At 37.8% G+C, this 27800-nt stretch overlaps 1 protein-coding gene across 3 annotated transcripts in view; it reads left to right on the top strand.

The window, feature by feature from the left end:
* UTRN (utrophin) overlaps positions 1 to 27800 on the top strand; it is a 393293-nt gene that overhangs the window by 291691 nt on the left and 73802 nt on the right. For all 3 annotated transcript variants that reach the window (XM_072856186.1, XM_072856185.1, XM_072856184.1), the window contains 5 exons: positions 1120 to 1249; positions 13025 to 13293; positions 15657 to 15803; positions 17303 to 17381; positions 22611 to 22671. In XM_072856186.1, coding sequence (XP_072712287.1) covers positions 1120 to 1249; positions 13025 to 13293; positions 15657 to 15803; positions 17303 to 17381; positions 22611 to 22671 — 686 coding nt within the window. The remainder of the gene's footprint in view (positions 1 to 1119; positions 1250 to 13024; positions 13294 to 15656; positions 15804 to 17302; positions 17382 to 22610; positions 22672 to 27800) is intronic.

The following is a 27800-nucleotide window of genomic DNA, read 5'->3' as shown; positions in this document are numbered from 1 at the left end:
ACAATTGTCTGTAGTGGAAAGCACTCATTTTGTTACGTAATGTTGTGAACACTGACTAACTGCTTTTCTTGAGCTGGAGTGGGGCCTGAGCAGATTGTGTCAGCAAAATAAGCCTTGGTTTTGTAATTAGAGCTAAAAAATATATTGGAAAAATTAAGCATAGCATTTTAATAATGTTTGAAGTATCTTGTGTTTCTGTTGGTAGAAAGTAATACAAATAAAACATGCAAAGCAGTTTCCTTCTAGGTGGGTCAGATTTATACTTAAAAAATTGAATGGAAGAAAATGCTTTATAAGAAACATTACAGCTGACTACTTATGAACGCTTTTTTTAAAAAAGGGTAGTTACACTTAACCCTTTAAAAAAAGTCATAATTGCTGGAGAACAAAATATCCTGAAATTCATTTCCGTTAGCATGAAAACATCTTAAAGAAAAATCCCCCCCCCCCGCCCCCCCCCCCCATATATAAGGCTCAATTGTTTGTGCATAATAAGGCTCAAAATATTTTTGTCTAATTTGAAGGATGTTTTTTCAGAATATAGTCTCATCATAAAAGTTCTGGTTACATATCTTCTAGGTTTGAAAAATATTAATAAATAGGAGACACAAGTAAGAGGTAGCATTTTCTAAGGAATGCAAAGTACTTTTGCAATTCTTTTTAGCAGTTGTGAAATTATATTCTGGAGTTTCAGTAGATGCAAGTTTCTGTTATTCCAGCTACAAAAAAAGAAAAAAGTCTGTTGTAGTAATCTACTATATATTAGCAATCCTGTTAATAGCAATAAACCATTTAATCTTACTTTTTTTTTTTTTAGAAGTGGAATGTAGTAGTTTCAGTTTCTGTTAGGTGAGTGTTTTTAAAACCTACCATCGTCATCTTTCTTGTGTTCAATTCTTCAAGTCAGTTCTATAAAAATTACCCTTCTAGCCTTAATTAAATTCTTGCCATTTCTGTTTTGTAAAATTTACATTTTATCTTGCAGTCTGAATGATATGTTGGCTATTACTTACTCACTAGACAGGTCTGGTCAGAGAGGTGAAAACAGAGAAAATGGTATAGTATCTGTTATTCACAAGATTAAGTTACAAATGGCATTCTTCTTTCCCTTCCCAAAAGGCACTGAGGCGTGAACTGAAGGATAAAGAACAAACCATTCTCAATGCTGTGGACCAGGCACGAGTTTTCCTTGCTGACCAACCAATTGAGGGGCCTGAGGAACCAAGAAGGAGCTTGCATTCGAAAACAGGTCAGAAAATACTCTCTTCCAGGAATGGTTAAAAGGAAAGAAAAAGGACTTAGGTGTCTCTAGTACATATTTTATATCCCAGTTACTTGGTTAGACTTCAGAATTTTCCAAACCAGATTGTTGTTATTTCAATGATTTAGCCTCAAACCATTACTACTCTGCTTTGTAAGTACTCATGTTTTAGTGGAAGAAGTAGAACAATCTCTGGTTTTGATTCAAAACACTTAAGTCATCAGCCCTGTTCTTTTTTCTTAACATGATAACATATGCACCTTAAATGTAGTCAGAATAGTAGTTCAAGGTTACACATTCAAATGTATATATGTTGTTATTGCAAAGTTTTACTCCACAAATAGAAATAAATATATTCAATGTATCTCATTAGAAGTAAAAGGAATCAGCTTTAGGAAGGCAGTCATTACAGAATCTTAAAGATTTGAACATTGTATTAATTACTACTAAGGAATAAACCACAGCTATCCTAGAAACAATATTTGCATAGTATTTGTTGAGATATTTGTCTATATCAGAGACCAGCAAGGAGGTAATAATTTTCCTCCACCCCCCATAACTGCAAAATAGAAAAATATACCAAATATCTGTGTAATTAAGTCCTAGAATTATGTTTCTGCTATAAACTACATTATAAAATCTTACTTTTAATTACATCAGAATTGTTCTTGGAAAAGGTAGTAATCTGCTTTTACAGAAATATCAGTTGCTGTAAGATGTGAATAATTTACTGTTCTGTATAATTTACAAAATTACAGTATAGCTGTTTGTATTGGGAGTTAGTTTTTTCTTCCCATACGTCTTCCTATAAATCTCCTTAGCAAACTTTTTAAGCATGTTCAATGGAAACAACTAATCTTTCCTACATCCATACTTTGTGTTATTTCTGTGCAAATTTGTATGCAGTTTCCTTTTCCCTAATTCAACTTTGTGATAAAGTTTGAATAGCTGGTGATTAAAGCCAATTAACTGTTTTTCCCTGTGATTAGTTCTGGTACCTTAGCTGCTGTAACGTGTCTTACTACTTCCTTTTTGAAGTCTCGACTCCTGAAAACATTCTTTACTCTCAAATATGTCTTTACTCTCAAACATTGCTCTCATAATAAATGAACTTTACTCTCATACATGTCTTTACTCTCAAACTTACTTGATATATTGCATCTCTAATGTTTTAGTTGGTCTAAATCACAAGCAAGCTTGCAGTTGAAAAATAAGGAATGCTTGCTTTATACTTGCTCATTTTTTCACATAAAAGTGTGAGGTCACAGACTCTCCTCTCGAAAGCCATAGAACCACCCATCACATGATGCCAATGCATAAAATACTACCAGTGTAAAATGTTCATTTTGTAGCAGGGGTTGATATCAATGATGTAGTGTTGACTGAAAGTACAACAGCAAACTTCAGGTGATGAGCTGCATCATAAATTCTTTTAATGCCATCTAATTTTTATTACTATTATCATCATCATCATCATTATTATTATATTGTGCTATATGCATGGCAGTGATAACAGAATAGCAGGGAATTTGATGATCATGGTAAACTGCGTAACAGTAATGGCCAGGCAGATGGTCTGCAAGTGATGTATGAGTGTCTCTTGTCTAGTCATCATATTGGAAAACTGATCAAATATGCCAAGCCTGGGAAGCTTCATAGATGTGCATGGAACTTATTTTCCTCTTCCTTCATCACACTCAGTAGTTCCATAGACTTTCTTTTTTTGAGCATGTGGTGGGTTAGTCTTGGCTATCAGTCAAACTCCCACCCAGCTGCTCACTCACTTCCTCCACCTCAGTGAGGTGGAGGCAGAAGATAGGAAGAACAGGAGTGAGAAAGCTCATGGGTCAAGATGGGGACAGGTGCAGATCCCATATAAACTACTGGTATGGGCCAAACAGATTTAGCTTGGGAAAAATAAACTATTTATTGTCATTTAAAATAAATATTTAATTACTGATTCAGTAGTGGGAAACAGAAAGACAAACATTAAAACCACAGCTTTCCTCCCCCCTTTCTTAGGCTCAACTTGACTCCTTCATTCCTGTCTCCTTCTCCCCCGTTATGATGCTCAGCCTCTTCAACAGGGCAATGAGTGGTGTGAGAGGGTGGGAAGGTGGTGAGTCCATGGTCAGCCTAGCAGTTCCTCTCTGCTGCTCCTTTTTTCTCACATCTTTCGTCTGCCCCAGCGTGGGCTCTCCATGGGGAATATCTGCCACGCCATGAGGCTGCTCCTCCTCCTCTGACCTTGGTGTTCCCTCTTCTGTTTCTCCTGTTTGTTCCCTCCTCCTCCCTCTGTGGTGTTTTCTGCTGTTTCTTAAATACACTTTCTCTGAGGTGCCACCAGCATGGCTGGGGGCCTCAGCTGTGCTCTGTGGTGGGTCTTCTGGAGCCAGCTGTCCCCAACATGGGGCAGCCCCGGCCTCTCCTCACAGAGGCCCCCATGCAGCCCCCGCTGCCAGCAGTGGGCACCTGCACCCCGCATAGAGCTGTGTTGTACTTTCTGTAGATTAATAGACTTTCAGGCCAAAAGGGGTCTTTGCATCATCTGCTCTGATCTCTTATATATCATAAGCTGTTAAATTTCACCCGGGACTGAGTCTAGTAAATTTTTTCTGACAAGTAATGCCATCGATCTCCAGAAAGCTGCATCTCTGGATTTGAAGACATCCAGACACACACAGTTTTTCTTCTGATTAACCATTTTCAGTGAAGGCTGTGGGTGTGGGCTTATGTTTGCTTTTAAAATGTTTATTTTTTTATTTTCTGTCAGCTTCTCAATCACTGGTATTCTCTGCAGTAGATTAAAGTTAACTCATTAACTTCAGTGAAGTACACTTCATGTTGCTAAAGGGGGAGGAGCATGGTTTTGGATTGTAAGCTGACAGTCTGTCTTTAAAAAAATATTGTAAGCAGTACACAGCACTGTATGGTCATGATTTAAATATGTATTTGGCTGCTTCTATAATCAAATAGGAAAAGCTTTTTTTAAAAAAATCATAATCACATTAATTGGAAAATCACTGTTTCTTGAGGTTAGTTCTTACTTTGTGTAATGGCAGGGGTATTTAGGGGGGAGGGTTAGCTAACCCAAGGAGGATAAAGGTTGTAAAATCACTTTCTATTTTCTTCAACCTCTTCCTTTCCATCCACTCCCCCCCTCCCCCCCCCCCGCCCCCATCTTTTCATGCAAGGGGGAGGGCATTGTTGCAAGGATAAGGAATGAGAGAGATTTAGGAGAAAACTGATAAGAATCAGTTTTGAACTTGATTGAACAAGACCTAATTTAAGGACCTGTGCATACATAAATTCATTGTTCCATCCAAAGAGAATATTTGTTATAGGATGCCTTATGATAACCTGTTATTGTCTATAATATTCTTGATAATTTCAAATATATCACAAGAATGTAAAATCAGGTTATGAGCAAGCCTTGGTTTCTTCTTTCCCATGTTGGCCTTATGCTTCCCGTGTTGGCCTTCTACTGTACCATGTAGTAACTGGCACATTCAAACACAGTTCTTCAGCTTCCAGAAAACTTCCTTCTAGGTTAATTTTCTCTCCTATCTGTCTTTTCTTCTGATTTTGTTTTGCCATGTTTCCATAGGGAGGCCCCATCACAGAAAGCAAGCTTCACATTCTTCTTGCCTTTGAGCTGCTTCAGCATCTGTGGAACTGAGTGATAAACCAGCAGGCCAGCTACTGAATTTTATAGATGCACAGGATAAGGAAATTGGAAATGCTCACATTTTTAGTTTTGTTGTCACTTGTCCATGGTATAGGAGAAAACTTAGATCTAAAAATGTTAATTCTAATTCTCTATGGCATAGTTACAGTTGGCTTCTTAGATCCCTGTACTGTTAGTAAGCTTACAGACCATGGGAAACATAAAGGAAAGCAGAAATAATATTTTCTGTCCCCAGGGTTCTATGAACTGATGATACGGCTTCACTGAAATTCTGTCCTTAAAATTCCACTGATGCAGTGAAGGAATGGAGATAATTTTTTTAGAAGATAACATAAACTAACATCCTAGCAGATTACCACAGGCTACTACACTGATTCTCACTGCAGTAGTGAATGTTTCCAGGAGTCTGTGGTATTGTCGAAGCACTTCAGTAGCTTCTAGTTTTCTTACAGCAATCAGATTCCTAGCTTTGAAAGCTGTTATTTGGTAGCAAAGGTTGTTGTGATAAACACATCATTTAAAATTAGGTATTTACCATCTGTTATCTCCTCTTAATTGAAAGTGTAGAAAACCCCATAAATCACATCTGTGTTACAAGATAAATATATTAATAGGTATCAGTGAATTATATGCATCTACTTTATTTAAACTTGCAGACACACAACATATTCACCTGTTTCAGACATAAATGAAAGTCAGAACTTCTTTTCCTACCACTGAACACATTCAGATAAATTCTCTGCCATAATTTTTCCTCTTAGCAAGGAAGATCTCACTGGAAATAGGCAATTTACTGTTTTCTAATGTATATAGCAGGCACCATTTCTATTCCCAACCATTTGTGCCTGTCCACTAGCTATCACACACCACTAGAATAATTTTTTGTTCTCTGCTATGCAGCTGGGCTGAGTATGAAGTCTTGAGTGTGAAAATTAGAAGTGTGTAGGAGAATAAAGAGGGTATGGCCCACTGGAGGTCAGCGGAATCATGCCTAGAAACTACTTACACTATTTTGAACATTGCTGCCTCTGTTTTAGTTGGAGCTCATTCACTTGTGACTTTTGGGTGTTTCTTCATAAGATTAGAGAAATGTGCAGTTAACCATGAGAGAATCTCAAACTAAGTTTCTCTCTCCTTTTCAAATGTATCTCTCTCCTTTTCAAATAGATCTCTTAGTCACTGTACAAGTTTAGTCCACCTGGGTAGAGCCTTGAATTTCTTCCTGTAGAGCCTACACAGTTACCTGCTTGGAGTCATATTAGTAAAGTTCAAGGGAGTTGTTTCCGTTTGCTGAGTGCTGTGGAGTGCAAACTTAGAGGAGTTTAAAGGCTGAGTGTCGGAAACAGGCTGGTCTGAGGCCATAGTGGTTAATTTTATTTTATTTTTTTTTAACCATGAGAACCTCAGGATATAAACAGAATTACATTCATTCTTGACCTGTATGCTATGTTATGGCCTGGTTTTAGCTGAAACACAGGATCCTTTCCAGGTAGAAGCCATGTTCTTAAGGTTTAACTGTTGCCTTGTTTTAAAGTCTCCAGAAACCAGTAAAGCTTTGTCCGCAAGAGAATTCTCAGATCTACTAGCAATGCGGATGACTGATGGATGTCAAAGGTTAGGACCTTGTTTGAAAGAAAATCCCTTTCTTACACTCTAGAGCAAACATAGCTCAAAAACATTGTAAATGAGCCTGAAGAAAGCAAATTGGAAATTGCAGAATATTATACAAAAAGTGTATAAAGGAGAAAACAGGCTGAGGAAACTTGCTTAGAAGTTTCAAAAAAGTTCAGAACATGGATGTTTTAAAGTCCTGTGTTGTTGTTATAGGACGCCATCAAGTCAGGGAGCCCTGTCTTTTGCACTGCTTGACTTGTCTTTATTTTCCGTTTTTGTATTGTTTTGGGATAAAATAGATGCCTTTGTTTTGTTCTAAAATGCTGTTAGGAGATGTATATCTGTCTCCTGCAGCTTTGCTGAGGAGCTACCTGCCATGTGTGCTGTGCCAGAAAAAAATCTTTGTTCATCTTTGGAAGAAATAAAAGGCCTGTTACAATCTGCAGTCACAGTGCTTTGGGAAGAAACATAGGATTAATTCCTTGCTTACCTAGAGCAACTGGGATACAGTGGTGATAGCTTTCTCTCCATTAGTACTCTCCCTTCAACAGAAACTGGAAGAAGATATAGTAGCTTGGTGATGCTATAACAGTGCTGTTATATTTGGATTTTTCTGGTTTTGTGGCAGGAGCAGAGTAAAACTGATTTCCTACCCAGTTTATGTTCCTGGAGCAATACAAACTTTGGGCTTCCACTGTGAAAAAATATTGTGAACTTGCTTTGGATCACACCATTTATTACAAAATCGTGGCTTGTTTTTAGTGAAAAGTATTATATGTGTTTTGATTATATTGACAAATTACACTGGTTATGTTGGGTAAGTGCGTGGTTCTCAGGATTGGTGTAATCTTTAGTTTTCTGGAGATAGATGCTATGGGATGACTTAATTATCTCTTTTAACTAGAAGCTATTTTATCTTTGTTTCATCCTCCTGTGTCTTCCTCACCAGCACCCACTGGGAAATATCAACAACCATTATTAAAGGATATGTGTATTTGCTGGCATTGTTCTCATTTGTCTGTATCTGGAGCCCATACTCTGGGCCCTTTCCAGAAATATTCATCATACATGAGGTTAACAGCTTTCATTTTCTCTGCTTTCGCAATTCTGTCTTCTGCAGACCGAAGGTAATTTGTCTTTTATCCTGCAGAGACTTTCTTCATTCACTCTTTATTTAATTGTATTTCTTTGATTTGAAGAACTTTAACTTTTGATAGAAGAAAACCTAAATGGGCTAAGATGAAAATGACTGTGCTTTTTCTTTGTTTTAACTACATATGCAATAGATATTTGAATAGGAGAAAAAGGTGACATACTGGGTTATGCTTGCATGGCTGGGTGCTTGGAATCTGACTAATTGCTACATTTCCACATTAACCAGTTGCTGCTTATTCTTTAAACTTCCTATTCCCATCCCGCCAGAACTCAGTTTTCTTAGTTGTTAGAAACCCGGAGAATGCTTTTGCTGGAGCAATGATGAAGGCTTCATCATGCAACGATAGCACTGCTTTTGGTTCTTCTGCTTAGGAGTTTGACAACGTGCCATTGTGTCTGTTCAAATGCTCTGAAAGTGCTCATAATGATTACAGTGCTGTGTCACCCATTGTTTTTTGCCGCAAAGATTGATTGAACCAAGGAAGAGACAATGTTTGACATAATGGGAGAGGGAGGGGGCATGAAGTCAGCTCCAGTTCTAGTGTATTTTATTAAGAATGTAGCAAAAGTGAAAGGAAATTAATGTAATTGTGGCAAGACGGAAAGAGATCACAAGTTCAGGTCCACATAATGAGGATCAAGCAAAGTTGCTTAGAATCAAAACTGCTAGAGCCAAGAATAGTTTGAGAGATCTAGAATAAATTCTTAAGCAAGAAGAATTTTCTTCAGTGATAACTTTGCTGGGTCAGTATTCTCCATATATGTAAGCGTGTAAGGAAGCTATATGCTGTAAAGTTCAGGCTTGAAAGTTTTCCTTCCTTGGCACTCTGTCTCTGCTAGGGACACAGAAAAGCTCTTGGTGCTTTCATTGCTTTGTTTGTGACAAAAAATGCTTATTAAAATCAAGTTTTTTCACTACAGAAGCAAGACTTTTTTTTCTGCTCTTTCTCCCTGACTGCAAGGTCAGTGAATATCTTTTCTCCCTGGTAAACAGATGGTCCAGTGTATATAGGCTTTTCTTACTTTCTGAGCAGCTGCTGAAGTGGAGATAATGTAATAAGTACCATTAAAAAGAAAAAGAAGAGGGGGAAAAAAAAAAAAAGCTGACCACTGAGAAGACTTTCTATTAAGTGGGGACAAAAAAACAACCACCACTGTGTAATATTTTTTCACAGCAAAAAGGGACTCTGTCTGCCAGTGTATGTAATGACAGACTGGTGAAACGAATTCAAAATTCATAGAAGAAAGTTCTCACTGTTAAGACAGTTTTTTATGAGGTTTACAATTCTACACTGTGCAACCAGTATCTTGGAGAATGTGTTATCTGCTTGAAAAAAAGTAATATGTTGCTCATTAATAAGTGGGGTTTTCATGATGGAAAACATGAAGTTACACAAGATGTATTTCTTTTTTAAATGAATAGATGCTGAATGGTTTTATAGCTCATAAAAATGTGTTTTGCTTTATTTCCCTAGTAAATGTCTTTTTAGGGCAAGTTTACAAGCACTTTCGAGGCTTTTGTAAAATAAAGCAGTCTTGCAATGAATTAATATTTTTCAAATAAAATATGTGGTAGATACCCTTGCACAATGACACTGATTTGACAAATGGTCTTAAAAGATGTTTGGTTTTTAGTTCTATTGGGATACTTGTATCACCTCAGTCAATCTGGAATTTTTTTTCCCCTCCCAAGATATGTGACTAGTCTGTGGTGAGTAAAGCTGCCTTGTTTTAACTGGCCAGACAAATAAAGTCAGGCTGTTGTTCCCCTCTTCTGTTTGCATTTGTTGCTACAGCCGCTTTTTTTCCTTATTGCTTCTACTGGAGCGAGAAGCACTCATTGAATCTGTTGTGTCAATACCTTTATGGACAACCAAAAGTTTTGCGAGTTTTTCAGCTCTCACTAAAGCAGGTTTAAATGACCTGCTAATAATTTAGTTTAGACCTGTTAAGCCCTTCCAACTTTCTACTCTTTTATGCAGAAATGGTAGGTTTTGGCTCTGATAACAGGTAAAGGATGATGCAAGCACATGACGTTGGATAAAAATGGCAGATTGCAGCTTTGCATATATGTAACCTCTACTTAGTCCAGTTTCTGGGTATAATGTCCCCTACATTCACATGTTCAAGATGCCAACAAAGGAGACTTCCTCCACTGGTCTGCAATTTTCTTTGCAGAAAAAACCCTTTCAACAAAGCTCAGTATTCACTTTCCTTGTGTAAAGTGTTCCAACTCTAGGTGCTCCCTTAGTCCTCATTTAAAGTCCTGCAGCTTTTATTCCTGACGTCTGGTTGTCCTCAACCTATAGTTGTAACATAGGATATCATAGGATAACTCATAGGTTGAGGTATCCTATGATACTGACCTCTGCCGCTAGGTGCAACTTTGCGGCATGCTGCAATTTAGCTTGGCTTCTAGATTGTTCACAGTCCCTTTGTCACTGGACTGTAGTGGATTCTCATTCATTCATCAATGTTATATTATTATTCTTAACGGTGAATAATTCAAAAATTACTTCCGGTAACAACTTCTTTGATATTTTTAGGTAAGCAAGTTGTAGCTGTTGTTTTTTGTTTAAAACAACAGGTTTTTATCTGAAAGGGTTTTTTGCTTAGAACTTAAGCTTTGTTTCTTTTCCTTTAATATAATCTGTTGCAAAGCTTGGGGTAAAGATCATCCCAGAACTGTGTTGTCCTATGATGTAGTTTATTCTACTGTGAATTGCTGGAATTCCAGAGGCAAGGTACAAATTATCACAGCCTATCTTTGGTCTTCATCTTTATTCTGGTCTGTCAGTATTGCAAGTTGTGGGTTAATGCCATGTCTCTGTATCAGAGAGCTACGAACATAATTTGTATCCTTTCGCATTTAGTTAGGCATTGCAGGTTTTTGTCACAACTGTTCCTCCCCAGATTCCTCTTCTCAAATACCCTCTTGCCATTTTGATATCCCTAAGCCTGGCTAGCCTCTGCCTTTGCAGGCAGAGTGCATGTGAGCAGTGCTCTTGTGTGATAGCTTATGACACCCAGCAAGTCACTGAAATATATTGGTAAGCTCAAAATTTATTTTGTTCCTCTAAGCTCCACTCTTTCTTCAAATTGCTCTCTGTTTTCTAAAAGAGCTTTTCTAATTCTAGAAGTCAAAACATGCTCTGCAACCTACAGCGTAGGTATTTGTCTCCCTTCCTTTGGTGATGTTGGCTCTTGATTGTCCTTACCTCCCATTCTCCTTTGGTTACCATTGGTGGTACTTTTTTCTCCTACATAACCACTTCTTAGCAAGTTACCTTGTGCTTTTGGGCAACGCTAGGTCATTCGGCAACATCCTCTTCCCCATACATGCTCTTCTACTATTTGTAGTCTAGCATGTATCAAGACTAACATGGGCTAACAAGATCTGAAAAAACTTTAAAAAAAAAAAACAACCAACCAAACAAACAAACAAAACCACCAAAAAACCCCCCAAACAAACACACAAACAAAAATCCCCACAAATATGTGGAACTGGTGGGCAGAATCTCTGGTTTTGATCCAAACAACTCTGTGTTACTTTTACATCTGGGGAAAATGTGCCTGCCTCTCTCAGCAACAAATTTAATGTATTCTAATGATTTATTTTGTATTAATTACTTGCAGTGTGCTTTCCTGTATTGGGTGCTATGGAACAATAGTTGCATCACCAGAGGCATAGTAAGACAACTTTTGCAACCATAACAGTGCATTTACTTTGACATTCATCTAGCCTTCGAAAAGCAAAAAGCTTCCTCCCCCCCATTTTTTGTATGTTCCCCTCTTGCCCTCCTCCCCCAAGTTAGCAACTCCACGCTTAGTTAGTTATAATGGTTTTAAAGACAGTATATCACTAAATGGAAGATTGTATATCTCATTTGACTTCTGACAAAAATGGTGCTTTCATCTTTGCATGATTGTGTATAATTTATTCATAGACAACACTTGCATTTTAATCACAAGAATACTGTGATAAACCTTTTCCAAGGGTTTTATATAGGAGTGAATAGGAGGCCAGTTGGCTTAATTTCTGTGTATGCCATGTCCCTCCCCCTTCACTGTTTTCTGCATTGTATCAAGTTTGCTCTGCTTGCTTCTCTGCCTGCAGAAACCGCAAGGTTGTTATGTAGAAGGAGAATCCTCTGAGACTGGCTTTGTTTGTCATTACTGAAGGAAGCTACCTGTGACTTTTTTCAGCAAAGCCCCTCTGAGCAGTAGACAGCAGGACCTGCTGGGGATGTCTTAAGGTTTTCTTTTTAGCTTTCTGACTGTCTGGTTCTTGCTCAGTCTCAAATTGAAGACCCAGGAAAGGCAGCATGTTCTCTTATTGATAGACCACCTGACTGGTTTGCAGAAATCATCTGTTGTGGAGAAGAGATAAGCCACCAGCTGACTCAGTTCTTGTTGTCAGAGGGCTGAGGCATGTCTATGGTGTGGAGTTCTGTCTGATGTCTTGCAGACTTACTAGGGACTGGGGATTTAAATATAAACAATTTACTGAAATAATCAGTATCATCTCCTGTGACTAGGTCCTGAGGTTGTGTGTGTGCCCACTTCGGCTTTGCTTATTCAGTGACAGCTGGTCTTTGCTAACATGAATGGATTTCCATGGCTGCTGGGTTGCGTGGAATTTAGACACGTAAGCTTGAAATTTGTGAGAAATAGTTCACTATAAGCTTGGCTCTTTTTCAGTCAACAGGTTCATTAAATATTTTTAGATTTGCAAAACCTATTTAAAACAGCATTTTAGAACTTGGTGTTAACACAGAAAAATGGATGTAGAGCTGCAGAACTGCTCACCACGTGGTACTCAGTACACCTTGGTTTTTGCTAGAGAATAGCAAGAGAAGAGATATCCTGGGGGTAGGGTGAAAGGTGGTGGTACGTGATCCAGGAACAAAGCACTGTTCTTGTTCTTTCTACATGAAATGGTCCCCAGGTTCCCTATTGCAGTTTCCAGTAGGGAAGAATGATCTTTTATTTCCTTCCCCTATTATTGCCTCCAAAAATAACAAATCAGCAGTAAGCTGCCTTTGCTTTGTGGATATCATAATACATCAAAGTCAGGAATAGTTTCCTGTCTTCTGATCAAGCTTTATTTTGTCATCAGAAGTGATTAAGGTTTATTTCACTTATAGCAAGGTGGACTTTCTTCTACCCTGTACCCACTGAAATAAATTAATAGTTGATTCTGGACTTACTGACTGTCTTCAGCATGTACCTCAGGAGCACTGTCTGTTTAACTAGACATGAATAAGAGAAAAAATAAATAGCGTAACTTTTCTTTCCCTCTGCAGAGTTGACCCCTGAGGAGAAAGCCATGAGGATTGCCAAAGCTATGCGTAAGCAGTCATCAGAGGTAAAAGAGAAATGGGAGAACCTCAATGCCAGTGCCAGTATCTGGCAGAAGCAAGTGGACAAAGCATTAGAAAAACTGAAAGACTTGCAGTGTGCCATGGATGACCTCGATGCTGACTTGAAGGAGGCTGAAAACGTGAGGAATGGCTGGAAACCTGTGGGAGACTTGCTCATAGATTCATTACCAGACCACATTGAGAAAACTACAGTAAGTGTGGAACTCCTGGGAAATATGTAGCCTATGTGAGAGTCAGACCCCTCCATTCTTCTACCCCTACTCGCGTTAGATACGTATACACTGTATACTTAAATTCTCATATACAGTTTAAAGTGCTCTTTAAATACTAGATCTGAGGTCTCAAAGAAAGTCCAGTACTGTGCCACAATCGCTGTCAGCTGTGATTGCATAAGCACATGTGATCAGCAAGCTACAGATGTGTACAGAATATAACATTAATTAAATGAAAAAAATTGTGTTCTAGGATTTAAATGTTTTCCTCCTAGAAATACTGTCTAATCCATAGTTAGGCCACGGGTGTGTTTGGAGCTTTGCCTAGGCACTGGAGTATGAGTAAGGCTGAGTCAGTTATCATCATGGCAGTTGACATTAGGCTTCCTTCCTGTTTGTACTGGTGAGCTGTCGGATCTGTTTGGCCATCATAAATAGCTTTCTTTTTAGAAAAGCATTTAGAGCTCTTTCAGTCATACAGAAGTATATACATAGTTTTAATTTCTGTTCCTTAACTTCTACAAACTTCACACATCTGTTGTCTGTTTTAGCTTGTATGAGTGAAAATTTGTATTTGCCTTTAATTTAGCCTGGCTTCTCTTCAGGATTATTTCAAAGTGAAGGGGACATACTACCGTATAATGTTTCATGGGCATACCAGTTCTTGCAGCTAGGGTTCCAGGCCACCCATGCAGGGCTCAGCACCCCAAGGCATGGCTGCTCATGATGGGTAGTAGTCGTCCCCTGCTTAGCTGCATGGGTTGGGTAGGGACCCAGTAGTGCAGAGCTCCCCAAAGAAGCAAACCTTCTGATAACTAACATTGTCCAGGAAAACTGGAAACAGCACAGTGCTTGGGGGAGTGCCTGAATATCAGGGATTCCAGGAAAACGTGGATATGCACATGTAGGTAGAGAAGATTGCTATTTCTGGCAAATTTAGCAGTTATCACCAAGCTTCTGTTTCACAAACACAACTCTTCAGTTTTTAAGCTCAAGAATGAATATGGCAAAACATCAGAGGACCCTGGGGTCATGTACTTGACCATCCATGTCTTCAGCATGGGCCACTGGTGTTAGAAGAATGAAGGGCCATGGGCTGCAACCAGTTTTCTGCAGATACTGTCTCTATGTATACATGGCCTGTGGACTCATACGAAATTAACACAGGACTGCATTATTTCACATGTATGAATGTAAGCATCTTCAAATTCTCCACGTTTTTTTGTTACTTTGAGGTTTAATGGAACCAAAGTCTTTAAAACAAAGGCAGTTAAAGCTGGTTTATATCCAGCCTGCTGTTGATTTGAGAAGAGTAATGCATCTCCTCCTCCGACTCTTACATTTTAATATAGATACTAAAGCAAGCACTAAGAAGTTGATGCTGAATAACTCTTTGTTCTCATGTTAAGAAGCGATTCGTTATATCTTGATGGCTTTTTCTGGAAAGCAAAGTAAAGAAAAGTCTTTTAGATTTTCATGGCTGTGGAAAAACTGAAACATCTGCTGAAGTAATAAGGGCCTGCTGCCTGTCCAGAAGCCAAACACTTCTTTCTTGCCAATAGGTGCCTTCTGTTCCTGGGCTTGATGAGAGAGATTTTGAAGGGAGGTAAATAACGGAATTGTCCAAAGAAAATATTTTTTCCAGTTGTTTTTTGGCTTGTTTCATGATGTTTAATCAAGCCGTTCACAGGATTGAACAATTAACTGCTCACAGCAAGAAAGACATTTGATGCATCTTTTCAACTGTAACTAAAACTTGCATCAATTTTTTCTTAATGCTGTATTTTTAGTTCCGTTTGATTTCCGTTTTTAATCATTGCAATGATTTTACTCTACGGTTCTAATCAGGTAAAACATTGTACTCCTTTTCCTTAGAAGATACATTCCTTCATGGTTTGCTAATTCAATAATAGTTTTTAAATTGAATTTTTGTCAGCTGCTTAATACTGGAAAACTGTAGTTACTGAACACATTTTTTTCTTAAGAGCACTTGACAGGCTATATACTGTTAAAGCTCCTGATAGAGCATTGCGTATTTCTTTTTGGAAAGAAAAGCTCTAAAGCCACATGGCACCACTAAAAACCTTATTTAAATTGTTTTAGGGGTGTAGTTCGGATATGAGCATTTGGGTAAATTTCATACTGTTTTTCTCTAAAGATGGATATGAAGGAGTTAATAAGAATATCGAGGTGAGTGAACTGTGCTGGAGAACTCAGAGTTGCATACGGTTGTTTAAGATAAGCTACCATGTTGGGCAAGTCAGCACCACGTTGAGTTTACGGTGGCTTTTTTGCTGCTCAGATGTCCGTTAAGCATAAACGTATGCTTCTTGCTCTTCTAGGCTTTTAGAGAAGAAATTGCTCCCATCAACTTGAAAGTTAAAACAGTGAATGATTTGTCCAGTCAGCTGTCTCCACTTGACCTTTATCCATCATTAAAGATGTCTCGTCAACTGGATGATCTTAATATGCGGTGGAAACTTTTACAGGTATTCTTCTGAATGTGTACAGTAGGTGGGGGGGAGGGATGCTTCTCACTCTCTTCTGTTCTCTTAAAAGATGCATTATTACCATTTGTTCATTATTTCTATCTTTAAGGTGTTACTTTAGTGGTACCAAAGCAACAAAGGGAGCTGTCTTTCCTTCTGTGGCTTGACCAAAAGCTTTTCCTTTCAAGCTGTCTCAGTAGTTTACTCACTCAGGAGACTGCATTAGTCTCTGGAGACTAGTGGGAACTATTGCTGCATGCTTTTCTGTATGTCTTATAGCAGTATTTTTACTGCATAAATCATTGTTACTGAAAACTGGTGTATATATTTCTGTTGTGTTTCCAGCTTCTGTGAAAGCTGTTTTATTTTGGTTTTGAATGTTCAGTTTCTGCAGGGAATTTCACTTAAAGTGACTTAAGTATTAGTAGAGCTATAACAAGATGTGAGCAATAGCACATTTAGCATTATACAACAGAAGAGGGTATGCTGTAAGAGAGATTCACATTGCTTAGTTATGATTATTGTACTTAAATGGTCTGAGAAAGGTAAATCAATGTGTCTGATTACAGTTCAAACTCATGCACAGTTTCACAGTGAATGGTTTAATGGAGTTTCTTACATCAGTTAAAGTTCATTTATCAGTTTTTGCACTTTGTCGTCATTCTTTTTTTTTTTGGTAGGAAATACTTATTCTGAGTCAGCTGCTATTTATTTCTTTACCTGGTTTCTAAAGGTGATACTAAGCATCTGAAAGAATTGGGGGAAGGATGGAGGATCTGTTGCCTCTCTAGCTGAGGGTAGTGGGACTGAATTTTCAAAACCTGGTTATCAGCTTCTGGGCTAGTAGTTTTGAATCAGTCGCTCCTGAGAGGCAAAACTATTAATGTGTCATATCAGTCCTTCCCTTTCCTAATGTAATTTGGTAGTGGGTTTTGGGTTTTTTGGGGGGTTTTTAGGGTTTTTTTGTTTGGGGTTTGGGGTTTTTTTGTGTTGTGTGTGTGTGTCCTCTCAATTGAGTTAACTAAGCAGCCAAACTGCTGCTGGGTGTGCTAGTGCAGTTTCAATTAATAAAACAGGGGGGAGTCATGTCAGCCAGTGAAGTGGTATTTTCCAAAATGGTTCTGTGCTGGAAAGGCAGCTGTGAGATCAATACAATCAAACTGAGACCCGCTGACTGTGGAAATTTGGACAACGGAAGGGTTGGGAGGAGGTCAGAAGCTTCTGCAGTCAGATATAGTCACGATGAAACGACTATTGTTCGTTATTGATCTGCAGTACTCGCACAGGAACGCTGCAAGATATGAACATGACTTTCATCGAGCAAATGAAAGAAAAAAAGTAGCCTTTAATAGCTGGATGTCAGATAAGTGCTATGACACACAGACAACTTAAATTTATTTAACTAAAAATGAATGTAAACAAGTGTGTTTATTATCATGGCCCTGGTGTTACAAAGTAAATGCAATGTAAATTTTGTGTATGTGTGTTTATGTGTGTAGGTGTCTGTAGAGGATCGCCTTAAACAGTTACAGGAGGCACACCGAGATTTTGGGCCTGCATCACAGCACTTTCTTTCCAGTAAGTTCTTTGAATTAATAGATGCATTTGAGATATGATGGCTTTATCAAACACTGACTGCTCTTTACTCCAGGTTTCCATATGGCTTGAGGAACAGGAATTTCCTCTTCCATGTTGTTATCTACCTCCCTGTTTTTGTAGGGGTGTTTGATCTTCGTTTTTGTAGGGGTGTTTCATCTTCATAACTCCACTGTCATTCTCACTGGCGTGCTTCCCTTGGGGATCAGTGTAATATCTTGCTGAGTTATGGTTGTGCCCCTGGTTGCTTTATTCTTTGTTCGCTGTTTGCTGCAAGGTCTGACCTGTGGCTGTTCCAGAATCTTTATGTGTTCATAACCACATCTTCTCATCCCCTGCTACCTCTTTCTTCAGTTTCCTTTTGCTTCCACACTTGCTGGGATGACACAAAGGAAGAGCTGCCTGGATTTTTTTTTTATTAAAGGCTTCATGTCATACATTCCTGGAACTTCAAATAAAGGGGAACTGCATCACTTCCTCTTGAGACCCATCCTTGCATCTTTTTCTGTTTAGTAAAAATTTGAGATGTAAGCCTACAATCTCCCATATACTAAGAGGGCAAAAGCAGATGCTTTTGCTCTCTCATTCTCATTTGACTTATTCATTACAGATAGATAGGTTGTCATATCAAGATCCATATTGATTTTCTGATGTTCTAGCCTATCTGCCATCATCAGAGCTCATGGTACAAAGCGTTAACCCAGTCAGCTCTCCAGTATTTAACAGAGGGCCTCAATAATAAAGATAAAATTATTGCAGGAGTTGAGAAGTGAACATAAAAATGAGCAGCTCTGTCCCAGAGATTCTCAAGTGCTGTATGTCACTGTATAGCTAAACAGCTAATATAATTTAAAACAATAAATAAATCTTGATTTCTTCTTGAGTTATGTGACAACCGTGTTCTTATTTTAAATTGACAACTAGTTTTAAAGTAAACATCATGGTAAACAAGATGCAGTGTATCTAAAATATTACAGCTGTTATGCAAAATAACAATTCCTGGAGCCACTTTGTCCTTTTTTTAAATTGACAGAACAAACAAGCAACTTTAAAAGTATGTGATTTTTTTGTTTTGTTTTGTTTTTTAAACTCCATTAGAAGTATTGCATAGTGTTGCCACAGTGGTTTTGTAGCCCTTCCAATCTTAAATTTGTAACCTTGACCTGGACAGTACACCTATGTAATAATTTGCTAAAAAGAATATAGATAGAGTGGTATCTTTGGCACTGTTGAAAAAAGCCAGATTAACTGTTTGGGAGAGTTAGTCAGTCTAGTTTGTGTGATTAAAACAGGTAAGGAAGCAATGTAGAGAAGATGCAGTTTCCTCTACTCTAGCTGGTCTGAGAAGTTCCTGACTTCACTCCTGTGTCACTGTTAAGGCTGCTCACCTCTCCTCACCTGGACCAATGCAAATGTTCAGGTGACTGATCTGGATGGGGAAAAAAAAAAAAAAAAAAATCAGTGAAAGAGTCCACATGCAAAACAAGGAAGCCTGCCAGGCAAGGTTGGCTGGTTTTGTTTGCCTTGACCTGGATCATTTCCGTGATTTGGCTTATAGCATGCCACAACAAATAGTTGCATTCACAAGACTGAGTGAGTGGTAAGCTGGCTTTGTTGCTGGATGAAACATTCATTAGAATTATGTCCAAAGAGACTATGCAGTGCCTTATCAGCATGCCTCAGCCTTGCTTAGGGCATCTTCTCCAGGCTTGAGAGGACGTTCAGTTTACATTACATACAAAAGTCAAGAAGGGAAAGTTTCCAGAATGCATGTTGGTAGATACTGCAAAGAGCTATAGCCAAGTACCACAGTCCTGCAAAACTAAATAATATGCAGTTATCCATTTAAATTGTTAAAAACAACCTCCTTCCCCACACAAACTACAGCAAAAACTTATTAAAAAAAAAAAAAGTTTTAAGAGCTTGAACTAGACAGAGTTACCGAACTTAATACGTACGACTTTCTATAAAAAGTCTTTTAAATGAAAGTTAGGGACAGTAACTTCAAAAAGAAAGTAATAATAATTTAAAAAATCATTAAATCTGGAAAAATGAAGGGTTTATCCTGACAAGTTGAAATACTGTGTATTCTGAATAAAATTTTTTAAACCTTTTTAGCAGCCATAAATGACTTCTAACTGTGAGGAACAAGTAGCTCAGTAGTCTGAGTAAAATAACCTCAGACTTCAAAAACTGAGATTATGATATATATGTCTCGGGCAAATCTTTATGTCCAAAGTTGCACTTCTGATTAGAGGGGAGGTTTTTATCTGTGCTTATTTGACAGCAGCTATTTTAAATTTACCTCGCCTACCTGTTACTCTTCCTCCAAATCCTAAGAAGATACCATAACTTGCCATTACACCATTTTTCAGCTGACTAGCTCCCAGTTGTCATTTAATCAGTGATTTGTGCTAGCAAAACACCTATTTCTACCTGTTCATCAGGTTCATAGAATCATAAAATAGCCGAGGTTGGAAGGGACCTCAAAAAATCATCTGGTCCAACCTTTCATAGGAAAGAGAGCCTACATGAGATTATCTAGCACCCTGATTCCAGCCCCCTTAATCCAGTGATTTCACCTCTGCAGTGGCTAGTAACATTTCTCTAAATGTTACTAAAAAGACACAGTGTAGCGTTTAATACTGCTGTTGGAGTTCTTGGAACACCAATTACATGGATTCGCCCAGACCATCGCTAAGAAAGTGTTTCAGAATGTTTTTGAAGACTAGCAAACAATATGACGTTGGCCCTTCCCAAAATGTCCTGCAGTAGGAGGCTGAGGTAAAGCAGTATTAGTAAGCCACTACAATCTATGATCCCTCTCTTTGCTGAGCTCTTTTTCCCCTCCCATCAGTCTTAGGCAGAATTTGATTTGCTCTTTTTGTCAGTGCTTTTGAGATGGAAAGTAAGCTCTTTGCAAGTTAGTTACTGATCAGTAAATTTTACACATCCCTAATACAGATAAAGATGAAGAATTCTTATAATCCGTTATTCTTTACAAAAATATTGTTTTGCTGTCTCCTGCCTTTAGAAACAATAACTTGTTTTTTCTGTAATTCATTTATTTTCTAAGGCTCAAGATCCACTCCTCTCCGTTGTGTTTCTTGTATGCTTTCTTAGAAGAACCCATGAACATCCACAGAGCGCTGACTCCACATGTTCCCTAACAAATAGCCTAGGTCTTCAAGTGGCCTGCTCAAAGCATCTCTTCAGTCGTGTCCAGCCTTACTAATATCTGCAGGCCTGCTAGTGAGTGCCAGAATTGATAATTATTCTGTTCAGTTTTCATCGAGAAACTGATTTTAAAAAAAGAACGGGAATTTCATTTTGCAGAGTTTCGTGCAGCAGAGAACTGGCAACATTTTTAGAAAGGTCGTTCCCAAATAAATAGAGTATGATTTGGCCCGTAATAATTAACAATTTAATTTATTATGTTTAGTCCATATCTGTGTCAGTGCAGAATATCTGTAGTCTGTCATAGCACATAAATTGTGCCTAAGCCAACTGTCGCCAGATTTTTCTTCTTAGTTAGCTGACATAATTAGTGTAGTAGTACTGGAGCCACCATAGGTGCCAAATTGCAACACTAAAGAATGAAACTCTAAAGCTGATGGCCACTTTCACCTATCTGGTTGATTTATTTTTTCTTTTTTTCAGAGTTATGAATGCTTAAGGATTATTTTTTTTAGTTAACTACCTCTAGCTGAGCATTTAGCCTTCACTATGTTTTTTCTTTACCAGGTAACTACCTACCTCTTTATTGCAGATGTTATTTTCTTCTTTAAATAGTGATATGGAATTTTCTTTTTTTTTTTTTTTCCAGTGAATAATATGGTTTGCTTGGTTCCTGTAGTTTCCCAAATATTCTTCCCAGTTAATCTGTCTTTCAGTGCATGAATGTTTCTTAAATTATAAGCCATGAAATTTTGTGTGGTCCAGGAAGAGGTCACAGCCATTAAACTGCTCAGGCAACAGCCAGCTGGGAGCAGGGCGGGACCTGCCTCTCTCTGCAGCAGCACCAGCCTACGGGGGTTACATGGCTGATAAGTCTTTGCTGCAGCCTGAGAGGTCTTAGGGGAAGAGGAGAGAGTTACTTTCAAATGGATTTTTTTTTTTCCAAAGAGGGATGAGCTCTAAAGTGGGCCATGCTTGCAGAAAATTACATTAATTGAGAGTTTAATTACTTGAGATCCAATGTAGATCAAAGCTGTATCTCATTTTGCCAGGTTTTTAAACAGGGGTGTTAACACTTAAGAGTAGGTACTCTGTCTTGGAAGTGTTGGCATATATGTACAGTAGAAATTCAGCCCATTGTGATGATCAGTTATTCCTACCTGTTCTTTCAGTCTCTGCTTCTACGTTGAATCTAGTGAATTGAGTTTCTTCTATGATAAAACCCTAATTAACCAGGCACTAGTCTGGTAATTTCTGGTAGGGCATATACATACCTACAGTTCTTCAGTAAATAGCTACTTTTAAGTTGTACACCAGCAGTCCTGTTGGCTTGAAAACTTTTCCCCTTTTATCTTCTGGGATCTTTAGATAAGCAGAGTTGTAGTGTCATGTATGACTTCATGCCTTTTGCAACTCAGTATGCAGAAGGCTTCTTGATGTTATGGATGATATCTGTTGATGTGTCAGACTTGCATAAATTCTGCAAAGATTACCGCTGTTCAGCAAGGAGCGCAAAGACAAGTTTTAATGCCTTTTTTTGTTGGTCATACAGTGTTAATCAATATTAATTTGAGTTGAAAATAGGAGCTAAGGGTTGTAACTAATAAAAATAAGGTTGATATTTCTCCTTTTTGTTCTGTTGCAGAGCATTAATTATAGTAGTGGAAGCATTTATTTTCAAAGCTTACACTGATAATAATTCTATGGAGGTAGGAAAACCAGTGTCTCCATTTTCCCTGGATGGATGTCTTGCTTGCTCAGAATTTATTATCCTCCTTTGAACTAGAATCACCACATTTGTTTTATTTCCAGCTTGGCATCAAATAGATGCCTAGAATCATCTTGATAGATCGCCGTCGTTTTCTCCAGCTGATTTTCTAATTACTGAAAGTTGTCTGGGAAATTTTAATTGTTCCCATTTAATTTATTATAACTGTTTTAATTGTTAAATAAATAAAAAAAATAAAGTTAGTGTTGTTTTTTTTTTAATTTGACAGGTGCTTTCTAATAATTACGTTCTCTTTATTTTCTCAGCCTCAGTACAGTTTCCATGGCAGAGATCTGTTTCACATAACAAAGTGCCCTATTATATCAAGTAAGTTTGCCTTGATTCTTTTTTCCTTAAGCATAACAGAGGGTCTTATCACCATAATCTGGCAGAAAAACATAGGTACTAAGTAGTAACTAGAAATGTTATCAAGAGTTTTTCTGCATAGTGTTATGCTCCATATGCTATATATTTTCATATTTATTGCTTTGCATACTGTATAATTCAGAAATATGTAAAAAGGAATCAGTGACAAACCCTAACTAAAAACCCCACTCAAACAGATCAGAAACAGCAGAGATGCTCCAGTGTAATACAGTATCGGTATTCAAACTAGACTTGTTCTTATGTGTGTGGCTCATCCAGAGTATAAACTGTAGAGTAAAGGGAAAAAGCTGGATACATAATGTATTTAAAAATGCAAAGTTTGTAACCTGTAGCAGAACAGTGGTGACGCATATCTATAGAGCCCATTCTTCATTTTGTGCAAAATTCCTTTGGAAATAGGCACATGTTGATTGTCCTTCTGTCATTTTCTTTACTTTATGGAAGTTTTTATAGTGCTTGATATTAATGTAAATGTAAAATTAATGTAATATTGAAAAAAATTGTACAAATACCTTGGTTACCAAGAGGAATGGTAGAGATATTTATTTTGAAAATAATAATAAATACTTAGTTATGGTAGTATGGAGGTTTTGATGTGTTCTGCTCAGAGCAATCCTTAACTTGGGTTTTCTCATTCCATCAGCATTTATTTATGTACTGTTTGCCAATACTTTAAAGGTCAAAGATTGCAGCTTTGAGAGAAGGATAGCTTTTTGCCAGAGAGATAAATGAAATTTTAAGAAGGTACAGTGTATAGTAAGCCAGACCCAGAGTAGTTCATTTTAGGCTGAAGGAAATCTGTGTTAAAATGTTATGAGTTTGAGTTTGGAAAAAAGTAGGTTTTTTAAGTCTGTAGGATGACTATGAATTGGACCTACAGATAACTCATTCTGAAAGGACATCAGTGAGGACTTTGTACTATTGCATATTGCTCTGTCACAAATCTGAGCACCACAATTTGTGTTTCAAACAATTTGTGAGTGCTTGAGAGCTTTGAAAAGCACGTAACAGTAAATCTATGTCAATCAAACCTGTTGTCATCATTCTTGAAGTGTGATGGTTGTTTTTAAACTGTGATATGAAGCTTAATTTTTTTAAAGGGTCTGGGTAGGTAACTAGGAAAAGGAAAAACCTACTGTGAAGATCCTTGTATTCTCTATAAAAGCATTTGCACCTCTGCTGAAAAGTTTTGCAGGAGGCAACAGAAAGCTGTGGCACACTGGAGGAGAGGTTCTTCCCTCAGCCCTGAGTGGAAGAGGAGAGGGCAGAGGTTGGATGTGGAGGCACACTGACTGCCTGGACGCGGGCAGTGGTGCAATTAAAATGATCACACCTACAGCAGTAATTCAAAGAAAACGCTGAAGTATCAAACTACACAGAGCAAGAGGAAAACTACCCTGAAACAGTCTTTTTTTCCTGTGGCTATGTCCTTAGTGGGCATTGAAAGATGGCAATTCACATTCCTGCTCTACCCAATCAGAACTGGTAGCTGAAGTTGGGAGTGTTTACTGGGTGCAAGCTGGCCTCCGGAGAGGTCTGTGGAGCTCCTAGGTACATTCAGAGTTGGAGGATAGAGATAGGATGGATAGTCCTACCACCACAAAAGATGGAACAGACTAAGATTAAAGCTTCTGATCTGTGCTGAGCAAAGCAAAGATTTTTAACTTGAATATTTCATATGCATATCCTTTTTTCATACTTCATAATACATTTTTTTGAGTTTCTGGGCATCTCCCTTGCCCCACCTCAGCCAGTGTTCAGTTTCTGAGAAATCTTTTTATCATGAGTAGTTCAGAAGAAAGTAAGTCTTTCCAGTGTGCGCACTAGGTGTAATCCTGCAAGCGCACAACGTGGTGGCAAAGTGTCCACTGATACTGTGGGCTTGCTCTGATAGTAGTGTGTTGGCTGCCCTGGAGCTCGATTGGGGAATGAAGCCAGTCGGGGCTGAGAAACAAACACCAGCATCTCTCAAAAATTGTTTTAATGGTCTTGCACAGGAAGTTTGATAAAGCGGCAGAAGTGTAGGGCAAGTTCTCTGAGGGTTGGGGTCTTTGTAGAAGCAGAGGCCACTGGTTTATTTTGAGGATAGCTTTAATGAAGTCAACAGAATTAACTACTGCATCTCAGAGAAGGCTCTTCCAGTAATCTTTCCCTACTTTCAACATGATATGTGCTGCTGAAGCAATGTCTTGATTCTTGTGTTTTGAAAGAGAAGAGTAATGTTACATGTAACCAGTAGGATTTATTTATTTTAAAAAGCTTGAGGAGGAATACTGAATTTCAGTAGCCCCACAGTCTGACAAGCAGACTGACCTTGGCAGTTTCCTTCATTTCTTATTGCTTACTGATCTAAACTTCAATGTTGGCAGCAGCAGCTAGATAAAACACAGAGTGGTAGAAAATAAAGCAGAAAAGAGCTGATTCTGAACTTCATTTGCTTTGGTATGATCAGGCTGGAGAGTACTCTTAGTTTTAAATATTATTTTAACTCTTCATCTATTCCCTCATTTCAGATATAGTTTAAAGAAGAGAGGAAAATGATGCTGACACAAAAACTTATTTGATTGGAGTGATTAAATGAGCTTTTGTAGTACAATTCAAGAGAACAGTCAACAGGATTTAATGGTAGTTGTTTATATAGAAAGAAATTCTGGGAAAGAGGCAAAGATTAAGTTAATTTTCTTTTTTGTTTAATTGTACTAACCTCTTTGAACGAGGTGCCTTTGATGTAAAACACAGCATGAATAGAAGGAACAGTTATGATGAGTCTCAATAACTATCATTAGAGAGCAATTATATTTACTGTTTTTAAAGCAAGACTTGTATGTTCAGAGAGAAAGTTTAAGGTACTTAAAAGTTATTCATTTTATGGGGTAAGGAAGAAAAACAGCAGAAGAAAGAGAATAAAAGTATGATTTAATGATTGGTGGCTGAAAATGAGAATTTTTAAAAATTAATTTTGAAATGGAAATAAATGCTAATTGAAATCAGGTGACTTTAATTCTGAATAAGAAAATACACTCTTCTTAGACAACCATAAATTCATACCTTTACTTCATTTCGGTTGCTTTTTGTGAGTGTCCTTGAATGAGGAATGTAAAATATTCAGAAATGACATAGCTGTGGATGATGATGTAGTTGTACCTCTGTTAAGATGAGTATTTAAAAAAAAATACTGCGCTCTTCCCAGTTTTATTGCACATGGAGAATGGAGTTTAAAAAAAAAATTAGGGAACTGCAGCTGAGAAGGCAGGAGGGGACCGCTTTAGGTAGCAATGAATCTGTAAAGAGAATGTCAAAATGATGCAAGACGTCTGTATTTTCAGATGAGCAGCATTTATTCTGTTTTTTTCCTGATACCAGAAGTAACTTGCACTTATATGCATAGAGGGAAGTGTCTCAGAAAAAGGTCCTTAGTGTGCCAGCAGACTGCACTTGGAGTGCAGTTTGTTCTCCCCACCCTATTTACTAACGGTTGGCATGTCCGCCCGTTCTGGGGTTGTAACGGAAGCATATGAAAGATTAAAAAGCCAGTGTACAAACTTCTCTGCCCCATAAGTTCAGACAGAGGCAGTCTGGGTTTGGGGCATTTTGGAAAGGAGTGACTATTCTGCTTGGCTGGAAGGAGGACTTGTAATTCACTGAGCCCAGGTTTATCAGGGTGCGTGTGCCCTGGGCTATGGCAGATATTGGGTTGAACTGAACCTACACACATGATATAGCCTGTCTCTTTTCTCCTCTTGAATTGTCTTACTATGTAAACCAAATTTGCCAAATGGCTTTGCCTCTCTTGATGTGATTTTATTTAGTCCTTTTTGCCTCCTGTTTGATTTTTTTCTTAATGACAATTGATAGAAGTTTTTGTATTTCTGTAGTCATTCTTCTCTGTCACAGTAGAATTCAATCAATGAAAACCTGAATCTGTAAAATCTCGATGCTGTTAAAAAAAAAAAAGCTTAGTCTTTCATACTTCATAAAAGAGAACGGGACTAATGAGCAGTAGGTAGAGGGATACAGCACAGCAGGCACAGTGTTTACTAATGCACTTTTGGTAATAGAAGTGTGAAGTTTGGACAAAAGGTTTGGCAAACTTGCCATTGAGTACAAATTTCATAGGTTGGTTTGCAAAGGTTTGAGATTTAATAAGGAGAGTTTTCTGATGTTCATTTATAACTGTTAGAATCACACAAATAAGACATGCTTTGCCTCTGTAACAGAAAATGAAAAAAATAAAGCCTATATTACATAGTGCTTCAATAAAAATATTCTAAAGAGAAACAGAAGGATAAAGGAGATGCTATGTATGATCATTAAACATCTTTGAGGAATACACAATGAACTGAAAGGAACGTGCAGAAAACATAATTACCCTGGCATTTCTCACTGTTGTTCTTTTAACTGTAATTTAAGTGTTCTTCAGCTGTGTACCTTTCAGTGCCATAAATTATTAGATATTTGTACTGTGCAGAAGAAACAAAAGGGTAATACAGAAAGGGTCACAGTGAGTTTAATCTCATGCAGGGCATTACATAGGGAGAGCAATTTCTTGGTGTAATCATTAAATTAATCACTATCAAACTCCATAGTCACCTGGTTACTTTTCTGTAATCCTGCAAAGAGGCTGGCATCACCAACATCTTAAAAATCCCATTTTATCACCTCCTAGATCATATTCAACTTTATGGGGGACAGGAATAAAATGCTTTCTACTTCTCCGTTTTTTTCAAGACTCTTCAGGAAGTCTTTCCTGATGTTTGTTTTATGCCTATATGGGGAAGAGGGGGAAAACTAATGGAACTGGGAAATTTAACTTTTTTTTAATTCTAGCTAGATCCATAACCCCATTCTTAGAAGTATTAAGAAGTATTTCCCCTAAAAGGGAAAATAAAATATAATTTGCAGAAAGAGATAATACAGGATTCAGTTTTTGAGACACTCTTCAATTACCAGTTCCTGTGCTGGTCTTCGTTTTCTATTAAAGAAATGCAGTAGTTTGTTTTCTCTGGAGGGATTTCAAAATATCTGCGTATAAATTCCTCCACCAACCTCTAATATACATTACCCTTTCA

The sequence above is a fragment of the Ciconia boyciana genome, chromosome 3 (assembly GCF_034638445.1).
Source record: "Ciconia boyciana chromosome 3, ASM3463844v1, whole genome shotgun sequence".
Taxonomy (NCBI): Eukaryota; Metazoa; Chordata; class Aves; order Ciconiiformes; family Ciconiidae; genus Ciconia; species Ciconia boyciana.
This window is presented reverse-complemented; position numbering and strand designations above follow the sequence as displayed.